The sequence below is a fragment of the Giraffa tippelskirchi genome, chromosome 2, assembly GCF_054371585.1.
Source record: "Giraffa tippelskirchi isolate mGirTip1 chromosome 2, T2T-mGirTip1v1.2.pri, whole genome shotgun sequence".
NCBI classification, from domain to species: Eukaryota; Metazoa; Chordata; class Mammalia; order Artiodactyla; family Giraffidae; genus Giraffa; species Giraffa tippelskirchi.
In genome coordinates, this window is record NC_137276.1 from 25068468 (window position 1) to 25090832 (window position 22365).

At 40.1% G+C, this 22365-nt stretch overlaps 1 protein-coding gene across 5 annotated transcripts in view; it reads right to left on the reverse strand.

The window, feature by feature from the left end:
• SORCS3 (sortilin related VPS10 domain containing receptor 3) overlaps window positions 1–22365 on the reverse strand; it is a 626056-nt gene that overhangs the window by 80034 nt on the left and 523657 nt on the right. For all 5 annotated transcript variants that reach the window (XM_081543145.1, XM_081543168.1, XM_081543160.1 and 2 more), the window contains 3 exons: window positions 17788–17864; window positions 14399–14490; window positions 6043–6150 (listed from right to left, as the gene is read on the reverse strand). In XM_081543145.1, coding sequence (XP_081399271.1) covers window positions 6043–6150; window positions 14399–14490; window positions 17788–17864 — 277 coding nt within the window. The remainder of the gene's footprint in view (window positions 1–6042; window positions 6151–14398; window positions 14491–17787; window positions 17865–22365) is intronic.

Consider the following 22365-nt stretch of genomic DNA (forward strand, 5'->3'; position numbering starts at 1 on the left):
TTCCTTATTCTCTAACTGCCCTTCCATGCCCACTGCCATTCTACCCCCTGCTTCATCATTGCCAATACACACATTTGCAGAGACATGCACTGCTCGGATTCCTCCCCAACTCCAGGCTCCCATAATTTGCAACTCTTGGATTCTGATCACATAGAGCACTTCAGAATATCTGGGGTCTATAACATTCATTTCTGCATTCAATCAATCAATACATATATATGGTTAAATCCTCAGTGCTAGTACAAAACTGATGCAAATGGTAGTCAAAGAATAAGGTACACAGAGATCTTCCCTCTTGGGAACTTGAAGTCTGTGTGTGTGTGCACGCACTTGTGTGCATGTCTGTCTGTGTGTGTGTTTACATGTACGCACATATCTCTGTATTTTAAGGGTGGATGAAGAGGGAGGGGAAGCTACTAAAGCAACCGCCACTTTCGTTAGTATGTATTGCCTAAAGTGTTGTGAAGGAAAAAAATATATGAAGTAGGACTACATATAACATGGGGCCTCAACCTTTTCCGGTGGGCTAAAGGAAGATGTGCCAGAAACACTAATACATAAGCTGAGACCTGGAAGATACTTAATTAGAAGCTTGGTTATTCAAGTGGGGAAGACAGGTATATTCCAGATGGATACACAGACAAAGACCCCGGGGCAGGAAGGTACCAGTGAATCAGAGAAGGGAGGTTAGAGCATGGGGGCCAGAAATGAGTTCTAGACAAGAACTCAGTGTAGGTATTCGTAGACCATTCAATGCGTTTGGACTTCATCTGAAAGGCAATGGAAAGCCTTCCAATTTGGAGAAGAGTTTTGAAGAAGGGTTTTGAGAAGAGGAGTGGTGTTTCCATATTTTCAGTTTCAAGAACACTCTGAATATAAGTCAAATTCCTAAATATAACCTAAGACCCGTCATAGGTTCTACTGCTTAATATCACTTAACCTCAGTCATATGCTCTCATGGTTCTTTCCTTTGCTTTGAAGTCACTCATTCTTTCAACCAATAATTACTGACTTCTACTATGCACCTACTCCCATTTTAGGCACCGCAGTTACAGTACTCAGCAAAACTATTAAAAATGTGTGCTTTCTTTGAACTTACACTCTATTACCTATAAATTGGTTTTCTACTGGTGAACTGCTATTGCAACTTCCAGACTGACTCAGCTGTCACCTTTCGTATATGTGAAGTTTTTACTTCCTTCTACTTATGTCCTGTTTTTCTAACTAGGATTTCCTGAAGATTGTGTATCTCATTTCCCCCCACACTAACACGCTGGACTGAGAGCTCCTTAAAGGTAGAAAGAGTTATATTTACCTCTTTAATACCCCTTAAAAGAGTCTAAAATATATTAGAATCTCATTAAATGTTTTTGAATCAATTAACTATGTAGTAGTCAGGGCTCTCTAGAGAAACAGAATGAATAGGCGATAGCGATAGAAAAAGACACAGAGATAGAGATGGGAAAGAGACAGAGAGAGACTCACTATATGGAACTGGCTCATACAGTTATGGGGGCTGACATGTCCAAAGACCTGCGGAGTGGTTTATGGTTTAGCAAGCTGCAGACACAGGAGGGCCAATGGTGGAATCCCAAGCTTGAACCTCAGGAAAAGTGGAAGTTTCAGCTGGAGTCAAAGGCAAGAAAAAAGCCATGTCCCATTTCAAATGCAGCCAGGCAAGAAGCATTCTCTCCTGCCCAGGGAAGAGTTAGCCTTTTAGCTCCTTTTAGTTCTATCTAGATTTTCAACTGATTGGATAAGTTCCACCACATTAGGGAGAATGACCTGTTTTACTGGGTCTACTGATTTAAATGCTAATCTTACCCAAAAACACCTTCACAGAAGCATCCACAATCATGTCTGACCAAGTATCTAGGTACCTCATGACCCAGTCTGCTGCTGCTGCTGCTGCTGCTAAGTCACTTCAGTCATGTCCGACTCTGTGCGACCCCATAGACGGCAGCCCACCAGGCTCCCCCGTCCCTGGGATTCTCCAGGCAAGAACACTGGAGTGGGTTACCATTTCCTTCTCCAATGCATGAAAGTGAAAAGTGAAAGTGAAGTCGCTCAGTGGTGTCCAACTCTTAGCAACCCCATGGACTGCAGCCCACCAGGTTCCTCCATCCATGGGATTTTCCAGGCAAGAGTACTAGAGTGGGGTGCCATTGCCTTCTCCGGATGACCCAGTCAAGTTGACACATAAGATTAACCATCACAAACTTATAAATATTTAAATGAATGTAACAGGATAAGGCAATAAAACCTCAGTGTGAATGAGTTAGCCTTTCTTTCTGCGTGACTCTAGTTGAGAATCAGAGTCAGGGTTAAACAGAAAGAGGAAAGATACAGAATTCAAATAACTGACATCATTATTCGAATTACATCATTAGTAAGTTTTTGGTTAAATGGCAAGGTTTAGCAATCCTGTCCCCAAATGGACTTCCTGTCCTTGAAATTCATAAGGGATATATAAAATTTTTTGAACTCCTGCTTCAGTCTTTGCATGGCCATTCCTTGAAGAAAAGCAGTGGTCATCCTTAGTGGGTCACTTGGTTTTAAAGTCCTTTTTAAACCTAAAATTGAGACAGAAATTACCTCTTGGCAATCATTCCAGAGACTACCCTTCTGCTATCTAAACGGCCCTGGGTCATTTTCATACTACAGACACTTTGAATTTAATGAAAACTTAAAAATAGGAAGCTTGAATTGTTTATAGTCAGTTGGGTATTTGCTTCCAAAACTCATCTTTATTCTATTAAAGACAAACACCTGCCTATCTCAAATCCCATATAAGAAACTTATGCACTATTCTACTTCCTTTTCTACTTACTAACATTTAAAGGATCTTGATAAGCAAGGTAGAAGGGGGACAAAACTCTACCACACTCCTTGGAGTCTTACTGGGGAGGAAAGGAAAACAGAAGGGCTATATCATCTTTTCAGTAAATGGTTTAGCCTTGAGGTCAACCTTCTTCATATCCATGTAACCAACTAAACCCCATCTGAAGTTAAGAAAAAAAAAAAGTATTACTGTTTATGATTAGATAAATACAGAATTTAAACTGTGGCCTTAAACTTGCTGGGGAATGCCAGGTCATGTAGAGATTGGTGTATAAGCACTATTATTCAAAGTAATGCCCAAGAGAAGCATGAGATGAGTTCAGAGTGGCCACATAGGGGAGCATGCAGGATAAATCACATAACGAGATGAGGAGAACGCAGAATAAAAGGAGGACTAGTATATCTCTTGGCTACATAAACAGGGAAAAGCTAACCTTAGGACCACTTGTATTGTCACTGCCCAATCTTCTAGAGCTGTGTCAATCTTCTAGGGCTTGTCATCAGATCTGAAAAGCCACATCTGGCTTGATAAATTCAAAGCAGATTGCACCATCTTCTTCAGTGTAGGTACCTTTGCCTTATAGAACTTGGAACTCATAATTTAAAACTCTTTAGTGGTTGTATTACAAGAGGTTCTAGAGAGGAAGGCATTCTTTTCATAGCTAGTGACTAAGTAAAGTATGGGAAATAATTTGGAAAAGTCAGCTTAAGAAAAAAGAAGGCGGTATTCCTAGTATTTTGTGATATGCTTCCTGGAGTTCCTACAAAAATATTTTAATCTCTTGGCAGAGTATTCTGCATAACATGACAGTCATTTGTGTCATATTTATTTAATGCACAAGTATGCAAAGTCCACAAGGACAGGGGTTTCTTCTTGATTTGCTCATCAATAAGAGTATCTGGCAGAAAGGTACCACTAGTTTTTTAGTAGTATAACTTTATGAAGGTTTTGCCACAATCCTAGATCCTTGGAATTTCTCTCTCATTTGTGTATCTCTGTTGTCTAAATCTCTCCATATATACATGTGTATCTATGTGTACATGTATATGTGTGCATATGTCTATATACAAAAATACTTGCACATATATATTCACTATACAAATATATCTATGTATTTCTCAAATCATTTATATTTTAGAAATAAAATTTGTATTACGATAGTGTCTTTGAATATTTAATCCTTGTGTTTATGCAATACATCATTGCTATGTATTCACCAAATGATGAAGCTTTAGATGCTAAGCATTAATAACATCTATATCTTAAATACTGTCTATGGCTTGAACAGCTAAACTTGCATACAATATTGTTAACTCTTAATTAATCAAGTGACTCACCAGCTTACCCACAGAGTTCACTTGTTATCATAGAAAGTTTAATCAGAAATTTAGATGGTAAGATATCTGTTTTAGAGGATATTTTAGGAGAATGAAAAGAAATTGCTGGAAAAAACTCAAATTAAAGCTGTACGTCCTGAGTAACAAATTCTACAGGAAATCCTCACACTGTACAACAGAACTGTCCAGAGAAGTCCTGTCATGGCAAAGGTTTGCACATAAGGACACCAGTTACAAACAAAATATATCCACTGGGAAGATTTATAGTAGTTCCTCATAGGGTCTGACATCATGTCTTTCACTTTCCAACCATAGGGCCTATGTGCCAAACACAAACCACATGCTCAAAAATGAGTGTTAAGGCTTTAAAAGACACATTTCACAAATCCTTAAAGTTTGAGAGAAGTCTGTACAGGCAATTTGGAAAATTCAGAGAGAGTTAAAGGTAATTTAAAATCGCTCTTTGCTACATTTGTTTCAAATAATTTTAAAGAAATACTGTGGCACCAAATTTTCTGTTATGAACATTTTTTAAATAATGAGGACATTGAGAATCCTATAAGACTCTTGCTGTAGACAAATCCTATAGACAAGAAACCCCTTTGTAGTGTTTCTGCTGAATTTCTTAGGACTGGACTTTTGTCCATTTGTTTTGTTTACTTGCTTTCCCAAATTTGTGCACCATTTTCCATCATGGCTGGGTTCTTTCTGTATTTCTGAAAGCTCAGAGTAGTGGCTGGACAACTCTCTGGATATGAGGATGGAAGTGGAGGTGAGGAACATGGTAAAAGTGGTCCAGTCTGGGGCTAGATTATAACATTTGATCGAAACTCCATATCCACAGTTATAAATAATTTTTTAACATCACTCTCAGGGAAAATTAAAGCATAGGAATTAGTCATTTGCCTCCTCCTCAAAGCTCATCAGTCTCTTTGGGAATACTGATTCAATCTATAAAGAAATTAATGCTTAAAAGAACAGCAGTGTCTCTTAGAGTAAAAAGACAACCTTCCCCCAAACCAGTCCAGAAGCACTCTGTAAGCCTTTCTGTGACAACCCCACAGTACAGCAAATTCCCCCTAATCTTGCTCAGAAGACTCCCTTCATTGTGTCCAGCGAATAATTAAAGTGTAAAGTATTCCAGTCTCTTGGGAGTGGGGGAGGTGAGGTGAGGTGCAGTTTGGTATTACTGGTGAAGTGTTACCATAACTATTCCCCCACACTCCTCTATATACACAAGTGCACACAAACACACGTGGGTCATCCATTTTTTGAGAATTAGATTTTGATATATTTTTAGAAAACATAAAGTTATCTTCTTTAATATTCAGAAAGTACTTTGGGGCTTTATATAGCTTTCAGATATATATCCCCACCATCTATTCTCACTGTAAAGGACTATGGAAAATTTTTCACAGCAAATGAATCTGAAGTGGAACAACAGTAACTGTGTGTGTATGTGTCTCACAGACTCCAGGAGGTTCCCTTCAAACAGTCCCTGTTTTCAGTAAGTTGGCTGTTTTATTCCCTCTGTCCCCGTCCTTAGTCCTTTACTGGGCTGTTTTGGAAAGAGAAAACACACCTGAAGCCTTAAGTTTTCTGTTTGCTTGGGTTTTGGATAAATGGAAATTTGTTACAATACTGTAATTCTATGAGAAAACTTAACTTTTCTGTTAGAAGCCCAGCTTCTCTAATCCCGTCAGTAGCCGTTTGAATTGGTGGGTGTGAGCATCTTACAGATGAGGAAACTTTGGCCCAGAGTCTGAAATGCTCCGGTGTAAGCCTCCCTGGGGAAAACCCACGGCCTCCGTGGAAGCAGAAACCAAGCCCCTGGATTCCTCTCAGCCACAAAGAAGTACTCACGTCATAATCTGAGTCTCCACGCCTGCCTCCACCAGGACCCCGTCCACAAAGAGAGGAACCGAAGTGAAACCATACTTGTCCCAGGAGTGGCCCTCGTCAAAACTCACCCTGGGTTGGAAACAAGTACAAGGAAGAGACAGCTGAAGAGAATACCACACTCTTTCACAACTGTTTTTCAGGTTATTAAATTCTCCTCTTATCTCATTTTATGGCAGTCTGGATTATCAATAGGCATTAATCTTCAACATCTCTCTATATTATTATGAGATTTGATCAAAACGGCATTTCCTGGCCCAGGCAGAGACAGCCCTAAGAACTGCAAAAATATTTCAACATCTTAGAATTGGAAAAAAAAAAAAAAAGCCAGGCAGGAGGGCTTAGTGGATGGAGTGTCTCCTTTCAAGTACTCAGAATGGAACCTGAGGTTCAATTTACAACACAATCAATTCAGTCTCTGGAGTTTTTGACACAGATAAATTGAGTAGTGTGGGGTGTACCCTATGGGAAGGGAGGTGTGTGTCTTTCAGATCAAAAATAGCAATTTCCTATTTGTTCAGAATGGATGAAGTATCATTTTCCCTCCCTGCTGCCACTTTAAGGGGCTTTTAGGGACAAGTACTGAGTGCCTGAGACATTCTGGGCAACACTGTTCCATCTTCCGACCAGTGAGAAGAGGAAGGCCTGGCCCTTTGTGGACACAGCATCTGAAACTCTTTAAAAGGATGCTGCTTAGTGAAGAAGATTTGAGCAATCTTGAGTGGCTAATTCCTTAAAATATCCCTTTCTTGATATTATGGAGTTCCCAACTGTTGCGTGATTTAACTAGAGGACAAAGTTCAAAGACCATCTTCTCTGAGAAGCTTTTTTCAACATTCCTCCTTCCCCAAAGCAGCTTTACTTGCTTCATTTTCTGCAATCCTTTTGGCCTGGTTAGTTCTTAATTCTTCTCTGACTCCACAAGACACAGTTCTCTGAGTTCACCTGTAGAAACTCTATTTTCCTACAACATTCAGGCCTTCCCCTATCATAGTGCTGAGTGATGAATTCTTAACTCACCTTGAATCCCTTCGTTCAACATTATAATTGTGTGAATTCAGGGGTCACATAGGTTTCGTTCACTGTCTGACCCTCCCCCACCCACTTGATATCACCTTTATTATAATGCTTCTTACTTGATGTTACATACAGTTTTAAAACCTATGTCTGACTCTCTCACTGAACTGTAATCTTTTGAGGTCAAAGACCATACTATTCATTTCTGCATTCCTAGTAATTAGCAGAAACATTGGCACATGGTACTACATAAATGTTAAATGAATATATAAATTTAAAAAAAGGAATGATTAAGAAAACTCTTCTAATCTATCCAGTCACTTTTCAAGCATGACTTATGCTAACATCCATGAACTAGATACAAATCTCTATCCCCATTACTAGTCAACCTACTCAGTCCAGTCTCTGCAAATGTGTCTATTTTATTCTCTCTCCCCAAATAAACTGATCTTAAAAATGAGAAAGTCAATATCTTTACTCAGCTAGAAAAACTAATCTGTCACGAGACAAGTTTTATATTTCTGCTTTTATAAACAAAATCAGACAGCAGTCATAAAAAATTTTCAGTTCAGTTCAGTTGTTCAGTTGTTTCCGACTCTTTGCGACCCCACAGAATGCAGCATGCCAGGCTTCCCTGTCCATCACCAACTCCTGGAGCTTGCTCAAACTCATGTCCATCGAGTTGGTGATGCCATCCAACCATGTCATCCTCTGTTGTTCCTAAATTATCAGCATCAGTCTTGATTTTTATTTTCTCTTGAACAACTTTACTGAGATATCTTTGACATTAAAAAATTGTACATATTTAAAGTGTGAAATGATATTTTGATAGATAGATAGATAGAGATATAGTGAAAGGTTGGTCATAATGAAGCTGGTCTCTGAGGGGGTGGGAGTGGAGAGTGGGCAGGAGGGAGAGATGGTCAAAGGTACAAAGTTTCAGTTATGCAAGATGAATGAGTTCTTGGAGATCTAATGCACAGCATGATGATGACAGTTAACAATCTTATTTCGACTTTTATGGACTTGGCTTATTTTTTTAATAGGCTGAGGCTAAATAATCATTGATGTGGAACCAGAAGAAGTTGGGCAAATCTGAACTGCATCTCATGGAAATGAGTTTCTCTTTTTAAAAGTGAAAGTGAGAGTATAATTAGGAATGGGTTTACCTTTCCTGCCATGTATCCTCTTGGTTTGATTCCTAATGAATCACAGGTGCTTCAAAATATGTCATGGCCGCTAACTAGTTAACTCTGTCTGATAAGTACAGGAGGTAAAAAAAACATATTTATTTAGCTCCTGGTTTATTTTGACAACTTTGGATTGACTAATTATTGTCTTGATAGGAAGAAGTCAAGTGGTTATTAAAGGCCTCTGTCCTGGTCTCATTCTCAGTTTCCTTAATGATGAAGGTCAGTTATTAACACCAGCAGAAAAAAATTGCAGTGAGTGCCACCAGCATCCCAGGGAAGGAGAAGCCTTCAAATCACTGCCATTAATAGGGCAGAGGACAACCATCTTTACTTTATACGTGAAGATAAGATACCACAAAGTAGAAACAGAGGGACTGTTCTCAGCCTTCTGAGCTCTGAGTTCTGAGATGGAAGTTCCAAAGAAAAACTAAGCTCAAGGTGGAGAAATAGGTTGTTGGAAAATAAAAGCATGCTGCATGAACTGAATCTACATGAAGGAGCAAAAGCACGGATTAAAGGGAAGGATAGAATCAGCCAAAAAAACTAGGAAATACCAACATCCAAGTGGGAAGGCTAACATAGACAATAACCAAAGTCTATAGAGTCCCTTGGACTGCAAGGAGATCCAATCAATCCATCCTAAAAGAGATCAATCCTGGGTGTTCATTGGAAGGTCTGATGTTGAAGCTGAAACTCCAATACTTTGGGCACCTCATGAGAAGGGTTGACTCATTGGAAAAGACCCTAATGCTGGGTAGGATTGAGGGCGGGAGGAGAAGGGGACGACAGAGGATGAGATGGTTGGATGGCATCACCGACTCGATGGACATGGGTTTGGGTAGACTCCGGGAGTTGGTGATGGACAGAGAGGCCTGGCGTGCTGCAATTCATAGGGTCGCAAAGAGTCGGACACGACTGAGCAACTGAACTGAACTGAACTGAACTGATAGAGGATATAATATGAGCATAAACAAGGAGACAATCTCCAGAGCCAGGCTGAGGGATGAATGCTCTGACTATAATTTATGGTCTGCGTATTACTAGGAAGCCCAAGTTTGTGCCATTCAAGTGACTTTCTGAGATCAGTCATTTCTAGCACTCAAATTTCTCAAACTGAGATAATTATTAAAACCAAAACTCCCAAAGAAAATCCACAAAATACAACATTATAAAAGTTAATCTCTTGAGTATCAGAAATTTGGGTCTATCTGTGAGAGCTATTCTTTCAGATAACTAGGAGTTTTTAATGTTCTGAAGTAACTATATTAAATGGTAACCCCACAGGACCCACCTTTTCCTTTTCAATTCGTAGCTCATTAATGGGCAAGACAAAGGAACTGGGAATTCTTTTAGGCCTACAGGTGGAAGCTGAAATGATAAGAACACCAGTTCCCGGGAGATAGGAGTAAAGTTTCCATTGACCTCTAAATAGTGACAAGACAGGACTATAAAACATAGAATTCACCAAAAAATATTTAATTATGTGCCTGGTCTGGCAGTAGCCTATGTGTACGGATACAGCAGTGAACAAGAAATGCCCTAGTTTCACTGGAATTATATTCTAGTTTGAGGAGACAAACAACATGTACCTAAATGGGCTAAAAATATATGTTAAAAATAAGTGTCATGAAGACAGTTAAAATAGAGTGATATGCTAGAGAGTGAAGCTACTTTGCATTGAAAATTTAAGAAAGTCCTCTGGAAGGAGGTGACATTTAAACTGAGATCTGAATGATAATAAGGAATTTGTTATGCAAAGATCAAGGTGAGAGCCATTCTGGAGGGCAGATCTGGTGTGAAATGAAGAATAGAAGGCCAGTAGGTGGTTGTAGATTAGTGGAAGAGGGATTGATAGGAGGAAATGGAGTCAAGAAAATAAGGTTGGGGCAGATTACAAATGACTTTGCTTCCAAACTGAAATGAGAGAGAGAGGATCTGATTTAACCATTACAAAATAACTTTTATTCCTTTGTGGTGAGTGGACTGTCAGGGCCCAAACAGGATGTAGGGAGATGAATCAGTGTGTGTGTGTGAGGGCGGAGGGGGTGTTGGGGGGGGGGGGAAGGGAGGTGTGGTAATTGTAAGAGACCAAATAAGAGAAGGGGCTTGGACAGAGGTTATAATAGTGGATTTAGAAAGAGATGGAGAGATTGAGGCTATTCTTACAGGTAAAGTCAATAAGACTTTTAGGATATTTTTACAGATAAAATCAACAGGCTTTTGCTTGAACAAAAGAAAGAAATCACAGACTACATGAATTTGGGGGGTTAAGCAACTGAGGTAGGGAAATGGGAAGAATAGGAGAAGCAAAGCTTTCTGTTGTTTAGTTCTGCTCAGTCCACCTAGGGTGAGATGTGCTTTGGATTTCCATGCTGCAACACTGTCAAGAAGTCCTTTGGATGGATGCATCCAGATTTCTGGAGAGAGATCAAAGCCAGGGATGTAGATTTGGCTGTCACTTATAAGATAGGACCAACTTAAAGCAGAATACTTTATTTAAAAAAAAAAAGCAACGATTCCTATAGCCAGAGAAAGGAAAAAGAATAACTCTTATGAGAAGCTCAAGCTGAAAAAAAAAAAAAAAAAAACTTAGGTGATTGTCAATCACAAGATCAATATTTTCCAGCAAGATCACTTTTGTTATAAGCAAGTCATTGTGAGTCTAGGGTGTGTTCACAGACAGCTAGCATACATAAGAGAAGAAATTATCCTTTCACCAGATCCTAAACACTATGTTCAGTTTCAATTATTGTAGAAAACTGACAATCAATGTGGTTAAAATTAAGAAACAAGTTGTTCTAGAAATAGGTTCTATGAATTGAATCAAGCCAAGGGAAAGAAGAATAAGAGCTGAATAATTTACCATCGCCTTTTAACTTTTTAAGTAAGAAAGATCCAAATAGTTCAGCACACAAAAATAATTGTTGCCTACAGAAAACGGGTAATGTCTGTGAATGAAATTAGAATGTGGATAGATGCGTGAAAATATCAATTAAAAAATACAGATAGAATAAGGTAGAAAAGATTAGTATTCTCATAATTGTTCTAAAAAGGAAAGTTAAATATTTGAACAAAAAAAAATGAGTATTCTGTCTCGTCCTTTGGCATATGCCAACCCCTACACTAATACTGGAGAAATAGTATAGGCTCAATGAATATGTGAGAAATAAATGAACAAATGTGTGGAATCAGTCTTGAATTGCATATCTGATCACTTTCCACAACTTCGAAAGCCTAGACAGAGACATCTCTTTAGGTCCTTTCCAAGTGTAGGACTCTAAAATTCACACCCATTTCTAGAACAGATTTACTCTGCATAGGTCTGGGCAGCAGAACAAGGACTGACAGATAGGAATTGCAAGTAGATTCATTATTGTTCAGCACAAAGCTAACTTTCTAACCACTAAAGCTGACATACAAGGTGGGAATCCATCTGTAAGTGGGTCAGCTCTGTGCTGTCCTGGTAAGGTGGGTGTCTCACGAGTTGTCAGAGAGGTATCTGTTACACTATGTCTCCTCCAAGACCCTTCCTAACTCCATGCATTGGTGACTTTATCATACTGAGATGAGAGCCACTAAAAGGAACAAAGTCTTTCAACAACAATCAGAGTCCTCCCCTGAATACTCTAGCACAGAAATAGAGTTATAATGGTCATCGATGATCAATGTCCCTCCCTTCGGTTAGGTATATTGCTCCATTTTACATTATCCCAAACGCATGAGGTTATGGCAATGAAGCTACATGGAAGTCCTTAAGAACAGCACATGCACTTTCACTTCACAGAGGCACATACTGGTTGGAACTATTGTTTTCATGTGAATGTTTCTCTGAACAAAAACACCAGTGCTCGGAACCACTTATAGAAGAGCAAAGGAACAAAAATGGCCAGGTGATGTTTTGTTTTCAGTTTCCAAGAACATTCCACCGAAAGGAGACACTGACAGTTTGTCAGGGCTAAGCAAACAGTAGGATCCCTGTCTACCCGCTGATGAGTAACTCTATTATAAGTTTTCATTAAAGCATTGCATTCCATGGGGCTCCATTGTTTATTTCACTCTAATGCTTCTAAGGTACAAAGGTAATACTAATAATACTGGATGGACAGCTTACCTGAAATAGCACTTAAATTCTAATCTCAATGGATCTAAGTGTACACAGTCACAAATGGATGGGTTCATCTGTATGCTGTTTTGTCTCCATGCATATCTAGCTACCTATCATTTCAATTTATAGAAAACAGCATGCCTTGTTAGCTAAGCTAAAGTTTCCCCAGCTTTTCAATTATGGCTCCAATTTTTTCTGAAAGGTGATATAGCTATTATTCAAATTTGAGAGCCACTATACCCTTGCAGGAGAGTGGGTAGGCCAATGTCTTTTTCTTATGCAAATATATATACATCTGTGGGTGCTCCCAAAATAATGTCAGTCTGAGACCTACTACAGAAAAGAACAATGGACTGATTACTTAACCTTTCTTCCACTTATAATAAGCTATTTGTTTACCTTGAAGGTTGTAACTTAATTAGAAGCTACTGGTGATGAAGAAATTGCATTTGAGTTTCACAAACTTGCAACTCATAAGCCAGCCAGAGACAAAGTCAAGAAGTTTATAAGGAAATATTGATGATAAGGTCTGCTGCTGCTATCGGGCCCTGACAAAACACTCACTCAGCTTTGAAAGAGGAATGCAGAGAATTCTTGAATGAGTTAAGTCCCATTGTTGTCTGCTGATACACTCAGTGGCTGGCATTTAACCATTGCAGGGACTATTTCAGAGAAGGGCATTCAGAAGAGCTTACTAGGCAAGTAAGCAGACACCATGGGTGGTAACTAACTTTAGGGAAATATTTGTAGCATTGACGACAGTATCAACATCATCTAAGTGGAAAAAATTTTAAGAACTTAGTTTGAACAATCATCTTTAATCTTTGTAAATTGAAGTGAACAGGTGAACAAATTAGGATAGTATTATCATTACTATTATAAGAGAAAATTCAATAGGAATGTAGCTATTTTTTTTTCTGAGCTCTATAAATATTTATTTTCCCAACAACAAAAAAAATATTTCATGGAATAAGGGAAATATCAAACTTTGTATTAATGACTTTGAGAAACAACATTTGATCCTGTTACATTTTCCTGAGTGAATATTAAATAATTTTCCCAAGTTGGATAGCAATGCTTAGACTACAATGATAAGGGCTAAGAGATGTTACTTTTCTTGGTTAAAAAAAATAACTTAATGAACTTAAGAGTCAAGCTGTCCTCTCTAGAAGTGTAAGCCTTACTCAGTCCTCAACAGAGAGAGCTCTTCCTACCACAGAGAGAGAGGTCTTGGTACTAGAAGAATTACCTACAGATTCAACTCAAATGCCTTAAACTTGTGTTTTAGTTCTTCTGAATCCTACCCATCCTTACTTACTCACTTTCTTGACTCTAACCAAACACAATCTTCAGAGCACCCCCTAGGTCTCCTGAATTCCAGGCTGGGTCAGAGTTTTCTCATCCCTTGGCTTTCCTCCCATCACTTCTACTCCTGCTTCCGGCATTCTTTCTTCAAGGATCGGCCCTCATGCCACCTGTGGTATGAAGACCTCCACCCCTGCTCACACACTGGAATTGTGCGGGCTCCATCCACCCTCAGGATTCCAGCAATGCACAGAGTCAGCATCCTTGTGCAGGCTTTACTTAGATTTCTGATAATATGTGGACAATCTAAAATCCTTACCTTGATTACGATCTCCCAGAGGACAGAGACCATGTAATAACACTCTGTGTACTTATTAAAGTATCTGGAAAATTAGCAGGAAAAAGAGAAGTATATTGATGATAGAAACCCAATTTGGTGCTGCCAGGTACTAGCTGTGTAGCTGAATAATGTATTTAATATGTTTGCATTTTAATACTATTCATTATACTTCCTTATCTAAATCATCTGGTCTACTCCTGTTACCTAAGAGTTGGATGATGTAATGTACATTAAATGAAGAGGTGGATAAAGAAATGGATGAAGAAATGAGTAAAATGGGTATAAAACCATGCATAACAACTTGTCTCAATATCTTCCACTGAAAAGTTTTTCATTAATAGGGTAGGAAGCTGTCCTTACCACAAATGCCTGATTGGCAGAGGTGTGTGTTTCATGGCCACGAGGGCGCCACCCCAGTCTAGGAACCAGACATTGTACTCTTCATCAAAGATCTGGAACAACAACAACAACAATCATAGCAACACCTTCCATTTGCATGGTGCTTGAAAGTTTACAAAGTTTTTCACATATATTGTTTCATCTAGATTCTGAGCCTTCCAACAATCCTATCAAGAAGTTTGACAAGCAATGTCATCCCCGTTTAATAGATGAAAAAATGGGCTAGCAGAGAACAAATAACTGTCAACTGTCCCTAATCCACTCAAATGGCATTTCCAGGGTTCTTTCCCCTAGTACTGTTGAGTGTGCCACAAGAAATTCAGGCAACAAGACCCATGCTCAACTAGATAAACCAGTGGAAAACACAGCTTCAAAAAACTTTTTCATCTGAGTGTGTTGCTAGTCAGCTTTCTCTTTCTCATCTTTTCAAATGAGACATTTGCTCATTTATAAATGGTCTGTGTCTCATTCAGTCTGACAGACTCTTTACGACCCCATGGACTGCAGCACACCAGGCTTTCCTATACTTCACCATCTCCCAGAGTTTGCTCAAACTCATGTTCATTGAGTTGGTGATGTATCTTATAGTAGGGTTATAAACTTTCTAGGAACTTAAAGGACAATCCCTTTTAGACATGTAGACATTAAAGTCTACATGATAACTGAGTTCTCAGACTTCACCACCACATTCTAAGTTTCTATGCTAGTTGAATGAAGACTTAAGTTTAGTGCTTGGGGATCCTTATGCTAAATGTTCAATGGGACACCATGCTTCCTGAGATGCAGAGTTACTCATTCTTTGATTCATTCATTTGTCCATTACCTATCAATCCTTCCACTCACTCATTGATTTATTCAGTGATCCATCCATTCATCTGCATAAGCATTTACTAAGCACCTACCGTGATGCAAGTCTCAGAGCCTTAGCTCAGACCTAACTCCATATACAGCAACACTTCTACAATTTATGACTTTTAAGTCTTCAACCTAAGACAGAAAACATTTTCTCCACCACCAGAGAACAAGTTCTCTCCTCTAGATCTTCTAGAGAAAAGTGGAATTAGAGAATTCCTCCAGTTCTTAACCACTAATGGTGGCTCTTACAAGCTGGATGGAGAGGTTGGGATGGTGAGTTAAGTGAGACATACTAGAAGGGGTAAGAAGATATAAGCAGAGTTAAAAAGGCGGGGATAGGAGGAATGGTGTCCCCTGTAAATATGACTCAGAGAACTCCATAGAGAAAAGCAAATGGACTCTCCGGCCTAAACCTTTCAATTGGCTTTCTTTCTCATATTTGCCTTTAAATGTCCACACTAATGGTGAGCTTTCATGCACAGAAGACTTAAAGGTTATTGTTTTTATATATACCAGATATAAACATAGACTCTCAGTCTGAGTTCAAAAGTGGACTCCATGAATAGAAGCACTGGATCAAAGTCTGAGAGTAAGGACTACAAGAAGATTCTCAGTACTGAGGAGAAGAAAGAAGTTATTTTTCTTCATACTATCCTCTCTAAAATATGATTCTGGCCACTTCTAACTCTTGCCCTGTCCAGCACTGTAGTGGAAGCTGGAATGATTAGTTGTTTGGGAAAAGAGACAAGGAAACCAAAGAGGTAACAACACAAGGAAGGAATGTTGCAGTGGCCACCTGGTCAGGTGAGCTAGCTCTTGTATTCAGGGACAATATTTTGTCTGTTGTGAATTTCTGAACCAGAAGAATTTACATTCCAGTTTCTACCCCATTTGGCACTTATAAGAGAGTATCTTATATTTTGAAAGTATGTTCTTATTTATGTGTCTGTTCCTCATCTAGTTGATTCCCTTGTGGGCAGAAATCTTAATTTATTCTTTGGAGTAGGCCTTATAGTAGTTAATATAGGGGTTGTGTCTAGTATGCACTTGGTAATTTTTTTTTTTTGATACATGGTAGTAGTGAAAGTGATGGCAATGGGGGTGGTGATGATGATGTTGGTGATGGTGATATAATCTTCACTGCTGCTGCTAAGTCGCTTCAGTTGTGTCCGACTCTGTGAGACCCCATAGACAGCAGCCCACCAGGCTCCGCCGTCCCTGGGACTCTCCAGGCAACAATACTGGAGTGGGTTGCCATTTCCTTCTCCAGTGCATGAAAGGGAAAAGTGGAAGTGAATTCACTCAGTCATGTCCAACTCTTAGCGACCTCATGGACTGTAGCCTACCAGGCTCCTCTATCCATGGGATTTTCCAGGCAAGAGTACTAGAGTGGGGTGCCATTGCCTTCTCCAAATAATCTTCACTAAGGGACCCAAACAGAAAGTTGTGCAAATAGATTTCAGATAGTTGCTTCATCTTCATCATTAAGACATTCAATACTCATCCTCTTTCCTCAGATAGAAACCTTCTCATCTTTAAGGTTTAGTAAAACGTCAACTCTTCTCATGAAGTCTTTCCCAGTTTGCCCAAGTAGAATTAATCCCTCCCATTTCTCTGCAAGCTAATAATGACACTAAAATAACATAATCTAAACTACAGTTATTTATGGACCTGTTTCCTCTACTTAATTTTGAGCTCCATGGGAAAAGGGACTCAAAAGTACTCAATGGTCTCCTCAGGTTTATACTTGACACCTAGTTGACATTGTATAAATCTGTGTTGTCCAATATAGTAGCTACATGAGACAATTTAGACTTATATTGATTAAAATAAAATTAAAAATTCAGCTCCTCTGTCAACCTAGCCACATTTCAAGTGTGCAACAAACACAAGGGACAGTATATATACAGAACATTTTCCTTATTGCTGGAAGTTATATTGGACAGCACTGCAAACAAAAATGTTTGTAAAATTGAATTTTTCATATGGTCATATATCTATTAAGCTGTCTCATACCTAACTAAGGTTGGGACCACATATTACTTAAGCCATCACAGACTTCCATGGCTTTGCTGGTCTTAGTATTCTATACCCTTCACCTTATAGATAAAGAAACAGATCTAGAAAGGTAAAGAGACCTGCTTGCCAAGATCCTATGGCACATTAATGATACAAAATTATTTTATTGATGGTATCACCTCACACAGGAATGGTAATTAGCATCTGGTAGCTGTTCCATACCTATTGCTGAATGAAAGAATGAACAAACCAGGGAAACCCCAGTTCTTCTTATTCCTTGCCCAGCTCTTCCCATTTTACCCCATTGCCCATCTATTCTTCCAGCTACATTGACCAAACAGAACTGCTGTTTCAGTTGTTGTTTTTTTTTTTTTATAAACAAAAAGTCACAATGAACCTGAGAATCCATAGTTAAGAGAAATATTGGCAGAATTTGCCCTAAGTATCTCTTCCCTGTCCCCAAATCTCTCAGTTACCTGTCTCCATGTGTTGCCCCCATCAGAAGAGATGAACACACTGATGTCAGTATATGAGAGCTCCGGACCAATGTTGCCTAAAACAGAAGCAGATTATTTGGAAATGTCAGGCACTTTACAGATTACATGTGCTTGGGGTTGAGGGAAGGGGGAGCAGAGAGTGAAGGTTTTCCAAGTTATGTTTAGAGTAGATTTATGCAGCTTTTTCTTGGTGTCATATCAAAACCCCAGCAGGAAGATAACCTAACATGGAAAAAAACAAATAAATAAGTAACACAAGAGGGACGCCTGTTTAAAAGGCAACACCCACAGACCAAATATTGATTGGTTTGGATCTCTTGAACTATTCATTCTGTATACCATTAATCTCTCCAAAATTGATCTTGATGGCAAAGAGCAGAAGAGTAAACAACTATGCTATTCTAGGAACACCTTCCTTCTCATATGTAATTTTATGTTAAGAAAAACTGATGTATGTGTGAGTGTGTATGTGTGTGTGTGTGTGTGCGCATATGTATATCTGTTTCCAACTTAAAACTGTCAAAATATTTCTTGTGTGCCAGGCAATTGGATAAACCAACAGTAGAATATGTAACCAAAGTGATAGAGTTTCCAGAAGAAGATGATAATATTCAGCAGACCATGGTCGTCAAGTACCTGGAGAAGGAAATGGCAACCCATTCCAGTGTTATAGCCTGGAGGATCCCATGGACAGAGGAGCCTGGTGGGCTACAGTCCATAGGATCACAAGACTGAGCAACTTAAAAGCTAAGCCACCACCTTGGTCGTCAAGCATGGTAGAAGTCACCGGGATTACACCTAGACTGACCACAATTCCTATCTTATTCCTTCACACCTTTTTCCTCTTCCTTTCTTTTTCTTCCCTTCGCATCACCTTGTGGTTATATTTGTAAAAACAAGAAAGTAGTTAAGATTTTCTATCCTATCCATATTGCCCAAGTTTACCCACAAAACCTCTGGTCCAGAACAAATGTCCCAAACTTAAAAGTGAGCTGCTCAACAAATAATTGTACAACAGATGAATGAGGAAACACGTGATTGAATTATGTTATGATGTTGATGTGCGTTTGGGGAGGTCTTTAGAAGCAGGAAAGTACCCTAAACATGTAAGAATTTATCATTGAGGCTGATATTTTTTCTTTAAAAATAGCAGGAAGGGAATGTTAGCTCCCACACATCTGTAGCCTAAATAAGAGCACAATAAAAATGCAATAATGAAAATGTTAATTGAGCTCCTGACATTTAATGCTTCAAAATGAGAAATTAAAACCAGGCTACAGCTTGTCAAGCTCACATCAGCATCAGGGAGCACACAGCTAGCCAACTTGTTTTGACACTCAGACTTCCAAAAATAACCCTAGGGCTCAGGGCTCAGGCAGTCAGTACCAGTGCAATGGGGAGTGGCGTGGTGAACAGTTCTGAGGAGTTCTGTCTAGAACCTGGAACTCAACTCTTCAGATCCAGGTTTTGGAAGACACAGAAATGAAGAAGGTAAAGAGGGACAGGACAGAGAATGTCAGTTCAGTTCAGTTCAGTTGCTCAGTGGTGTCCGACTCTTTGAGAATCCATGAACTGCAGCACGCCAGGCCCCCTTGTCCATCACCAACTCCCGGAGTCCACCCAAACCCATGTCCATTGAGTCAGTGATGCCATCCAACCATCTCATCCTCTGTTGTCCCCTTCTCCTCCTGCCCTCAATCTTTCCCAGCATCAGGGTCTTTTCCAATGAGTCAACTCTTCGCATGAGGTAGCCAAAGTATCGGAGTTTCAGCTTCAACATCAGTCCTTCCAAAGAACACCCAGGACTGATCTCCTTTAGGATGGACTGGTTGGATCTCCTTGCAGTCCAAGGGACTCTTAAGAGTCTTCTCCAACACCACAGTTCAAAAGCATCAATTCTTCGGCGCTCAGCTTTCTTCACCATCCAACTCTCACATCTATACATGACTACTGGAAAAACCATAGCCTTGACTAGACAGACCTTTGTTGGCAAAGCAATGTCTCTGCTTTTAAATATGCTATCTAGGTTGGTCATAACTTTCCTTCCAAGGAGTAAGCGTCTTTTAATTTCATGGCTGCAATCACCATCTGCAGTGATTTTAGAGCCCAGAAAAATAAAGTCTAACACTGTTTCCACTGTTTCCCCATCTATTTCCCATGAAGTGATGGGGCCAGATGCCATGATCTTAGTTTTCTGAAAGTTGAACTTTAAGCCAACTTTTTCACTCTCCTCTTTCACTTTCATCAAGAGGCTCTTTAGTTCTTCTTCACTTTCTGCCATAAGGGTGGTGTCATCTGCATATCTGAGGTTATTGATACTTCTCCCAGCAATCTTGATTCCAGCTTGTGTTTCTTCCAGCCCAGCGTTTCTCATGATGTACTCTGCATATAAGTTAAATAAGCAGGGTGACAATATACAGCCTTGACGTACTCCTTTTCCTATTTGGAACCAGTCTGTTGTTCTATGTCCAGTTCTAACTGTTGCTTCCTGACCTGCATACAGGTTTCTCAAGAAGCAGGTCAGGTGGTCTGGTATTCCCATCTCTTTCAGAATTTTCCACAGTTTTTTGTGATCCACACAGTCAAAGGCTCTGTCATAGTCAATAAAGCAGAAATAGATGTTCTTCTGGAACTCTCTTGCTTTTTTGATGATCCAGTGGATGTTGGCAATTTGAGAGAATATCAACTTGTCCTTTAATCACGGCCACCTGGAGCATTGTGCTAAAGATTCTGAGCCCATGTTTGGTTTCAACAGAATAGAATTTGGAAATTGATTAGTAACATCTACCAAGGGTGGTAGGGAGACAGGGAGGCAGGTGTATAGTCCCCCAAGAGCTGGAATCTGCTGGCCTTGTCAGGGCTTAGCATCTGTTGCATCCTCTTTATGAGCTGGTCCTGCCTATATCTTAAACCTCTCTTGCAAAGGTCAATGAGATTGATTTTGGAGGCATGGTGAGGATGAGAATCCAAGGTTCTCAGTGAAGATTGTTTTAGAAATATCTTGGGTCAATTGAAAGGATCCTTGAAAGAAATGTTACTGATCACAGAGACCAAAAGTCAGTTCCCATAGGAAAGGACAGAAAAGGGGTGTCCAGGATGACTTGATCTTTGAACACATTCAGTCCCCAGTTGGATCTATAGGAAGGAAACCTCTGAGAGGGAGAGTCTGGATTATGGTGTGAGAGAAGCAAGATCTGAATGCTGTGCCTCACTGGATAAAGTGGAACTGGAGGAGGGCTCCCAGGGTGGCCCCAGGCCAGGTTAGAGGAAGAGGCAGCTGGTCCCCCCTGGAGTGGTGTGATAGGAGGGAAAAAGGGGGAGAGCCATGGAAAAGAGGGAGCTCCTCTCAACAACAGCTTAGCTGGTCGATCACATGGGTTCTGCTGCCCATCTGGGCAGCTGTTAACAACATGCTTTTAGCCTCATGTCCTCCCAAGGCACCTTTCTCCCAAGCCTTTATTTAGACACTCCTGGAAAAGAGACAGGGGAAGAATTTTAACATGCTCTGAGATTAGAGATGCTTCTCTCACCATCACTGATGTCCACTCAGGGTAAATGGAAGAGGAAGCAGACAGTACAGAAGTCACCGCACGAAAGGAAAGCACCTCCATGGAGGGGACAACTCAAGGGTATGAACATTCAGAGTATACAGGAAGCATGTCAGGGAGCCTGCAGTAGCTGTGGGGCTGGCAGGTGAAGGGGCTCGGGACTAGGTCTGGCCAAATGGCTACTGGATGGACTAGACTTGGAGCCAGAGGGAGTGTGAGCAAGGGCAAGACACCTGTTCCTCCTGCCCTCCACCTCTTCACCCATAAATCTACATCACAGGGCCATTTGCAATCATGGCAGAAAACTGCTTTGTACACCTTAAGGCCCTTGGAGGATGTATGGTCTCGATGACCAGCTTGATACCACAGTGTAAGGATACTCAGTACCCTGGTGCTTCTGCTGCCAAAAGCAATTGCCAAACTCTCCAGACTGGAACTCCATCTGCCTTCAGAGATGGTCTCAACAGGAGTAAGAGATGAATCCCTGCAGGCACTGTCATCCATGCAGCTTCCCCAAGCCCCGGTCTCAGTGAGAGATGGGAGGAGGCAGTGAGGAGTGAAGATGAGAGGGACCAGGGTCACTGACACCTGAAGGCAGGAGACATGAATGGGTGTGGAAAAGGGTCCATCCAGACCACTGAAGCCATCCTGGGCTAAGTTTGTAATTATTTTTCTGATAGTGAAATGACCTTCAGGGAGAACCAGCAAGCAGGCTAAGGAGAAGCTGGGAATGAAGGGGCATCTGTCAGTGACCCAGCACTGGCTTTTCATGAGGATCTTGTCAGTTATGTTATGCCCCTCTCAATGCACTATACAAAGTTACAAGAGTTACAAAGGGGAGAGTATTAGTAGATTCGCATGCATATGGGCAAAAGAAGTTTCAGAATCCAGTCTTGAATGTCTGTGTTTGTCAGCTCATAAAGACTTAGTATTAGAGTAATTTAGAGGCCCCTGATGGTCATAGGTGATAACGGCCACAACTAACCCTCCTGACTATGTGCTGAGTCCT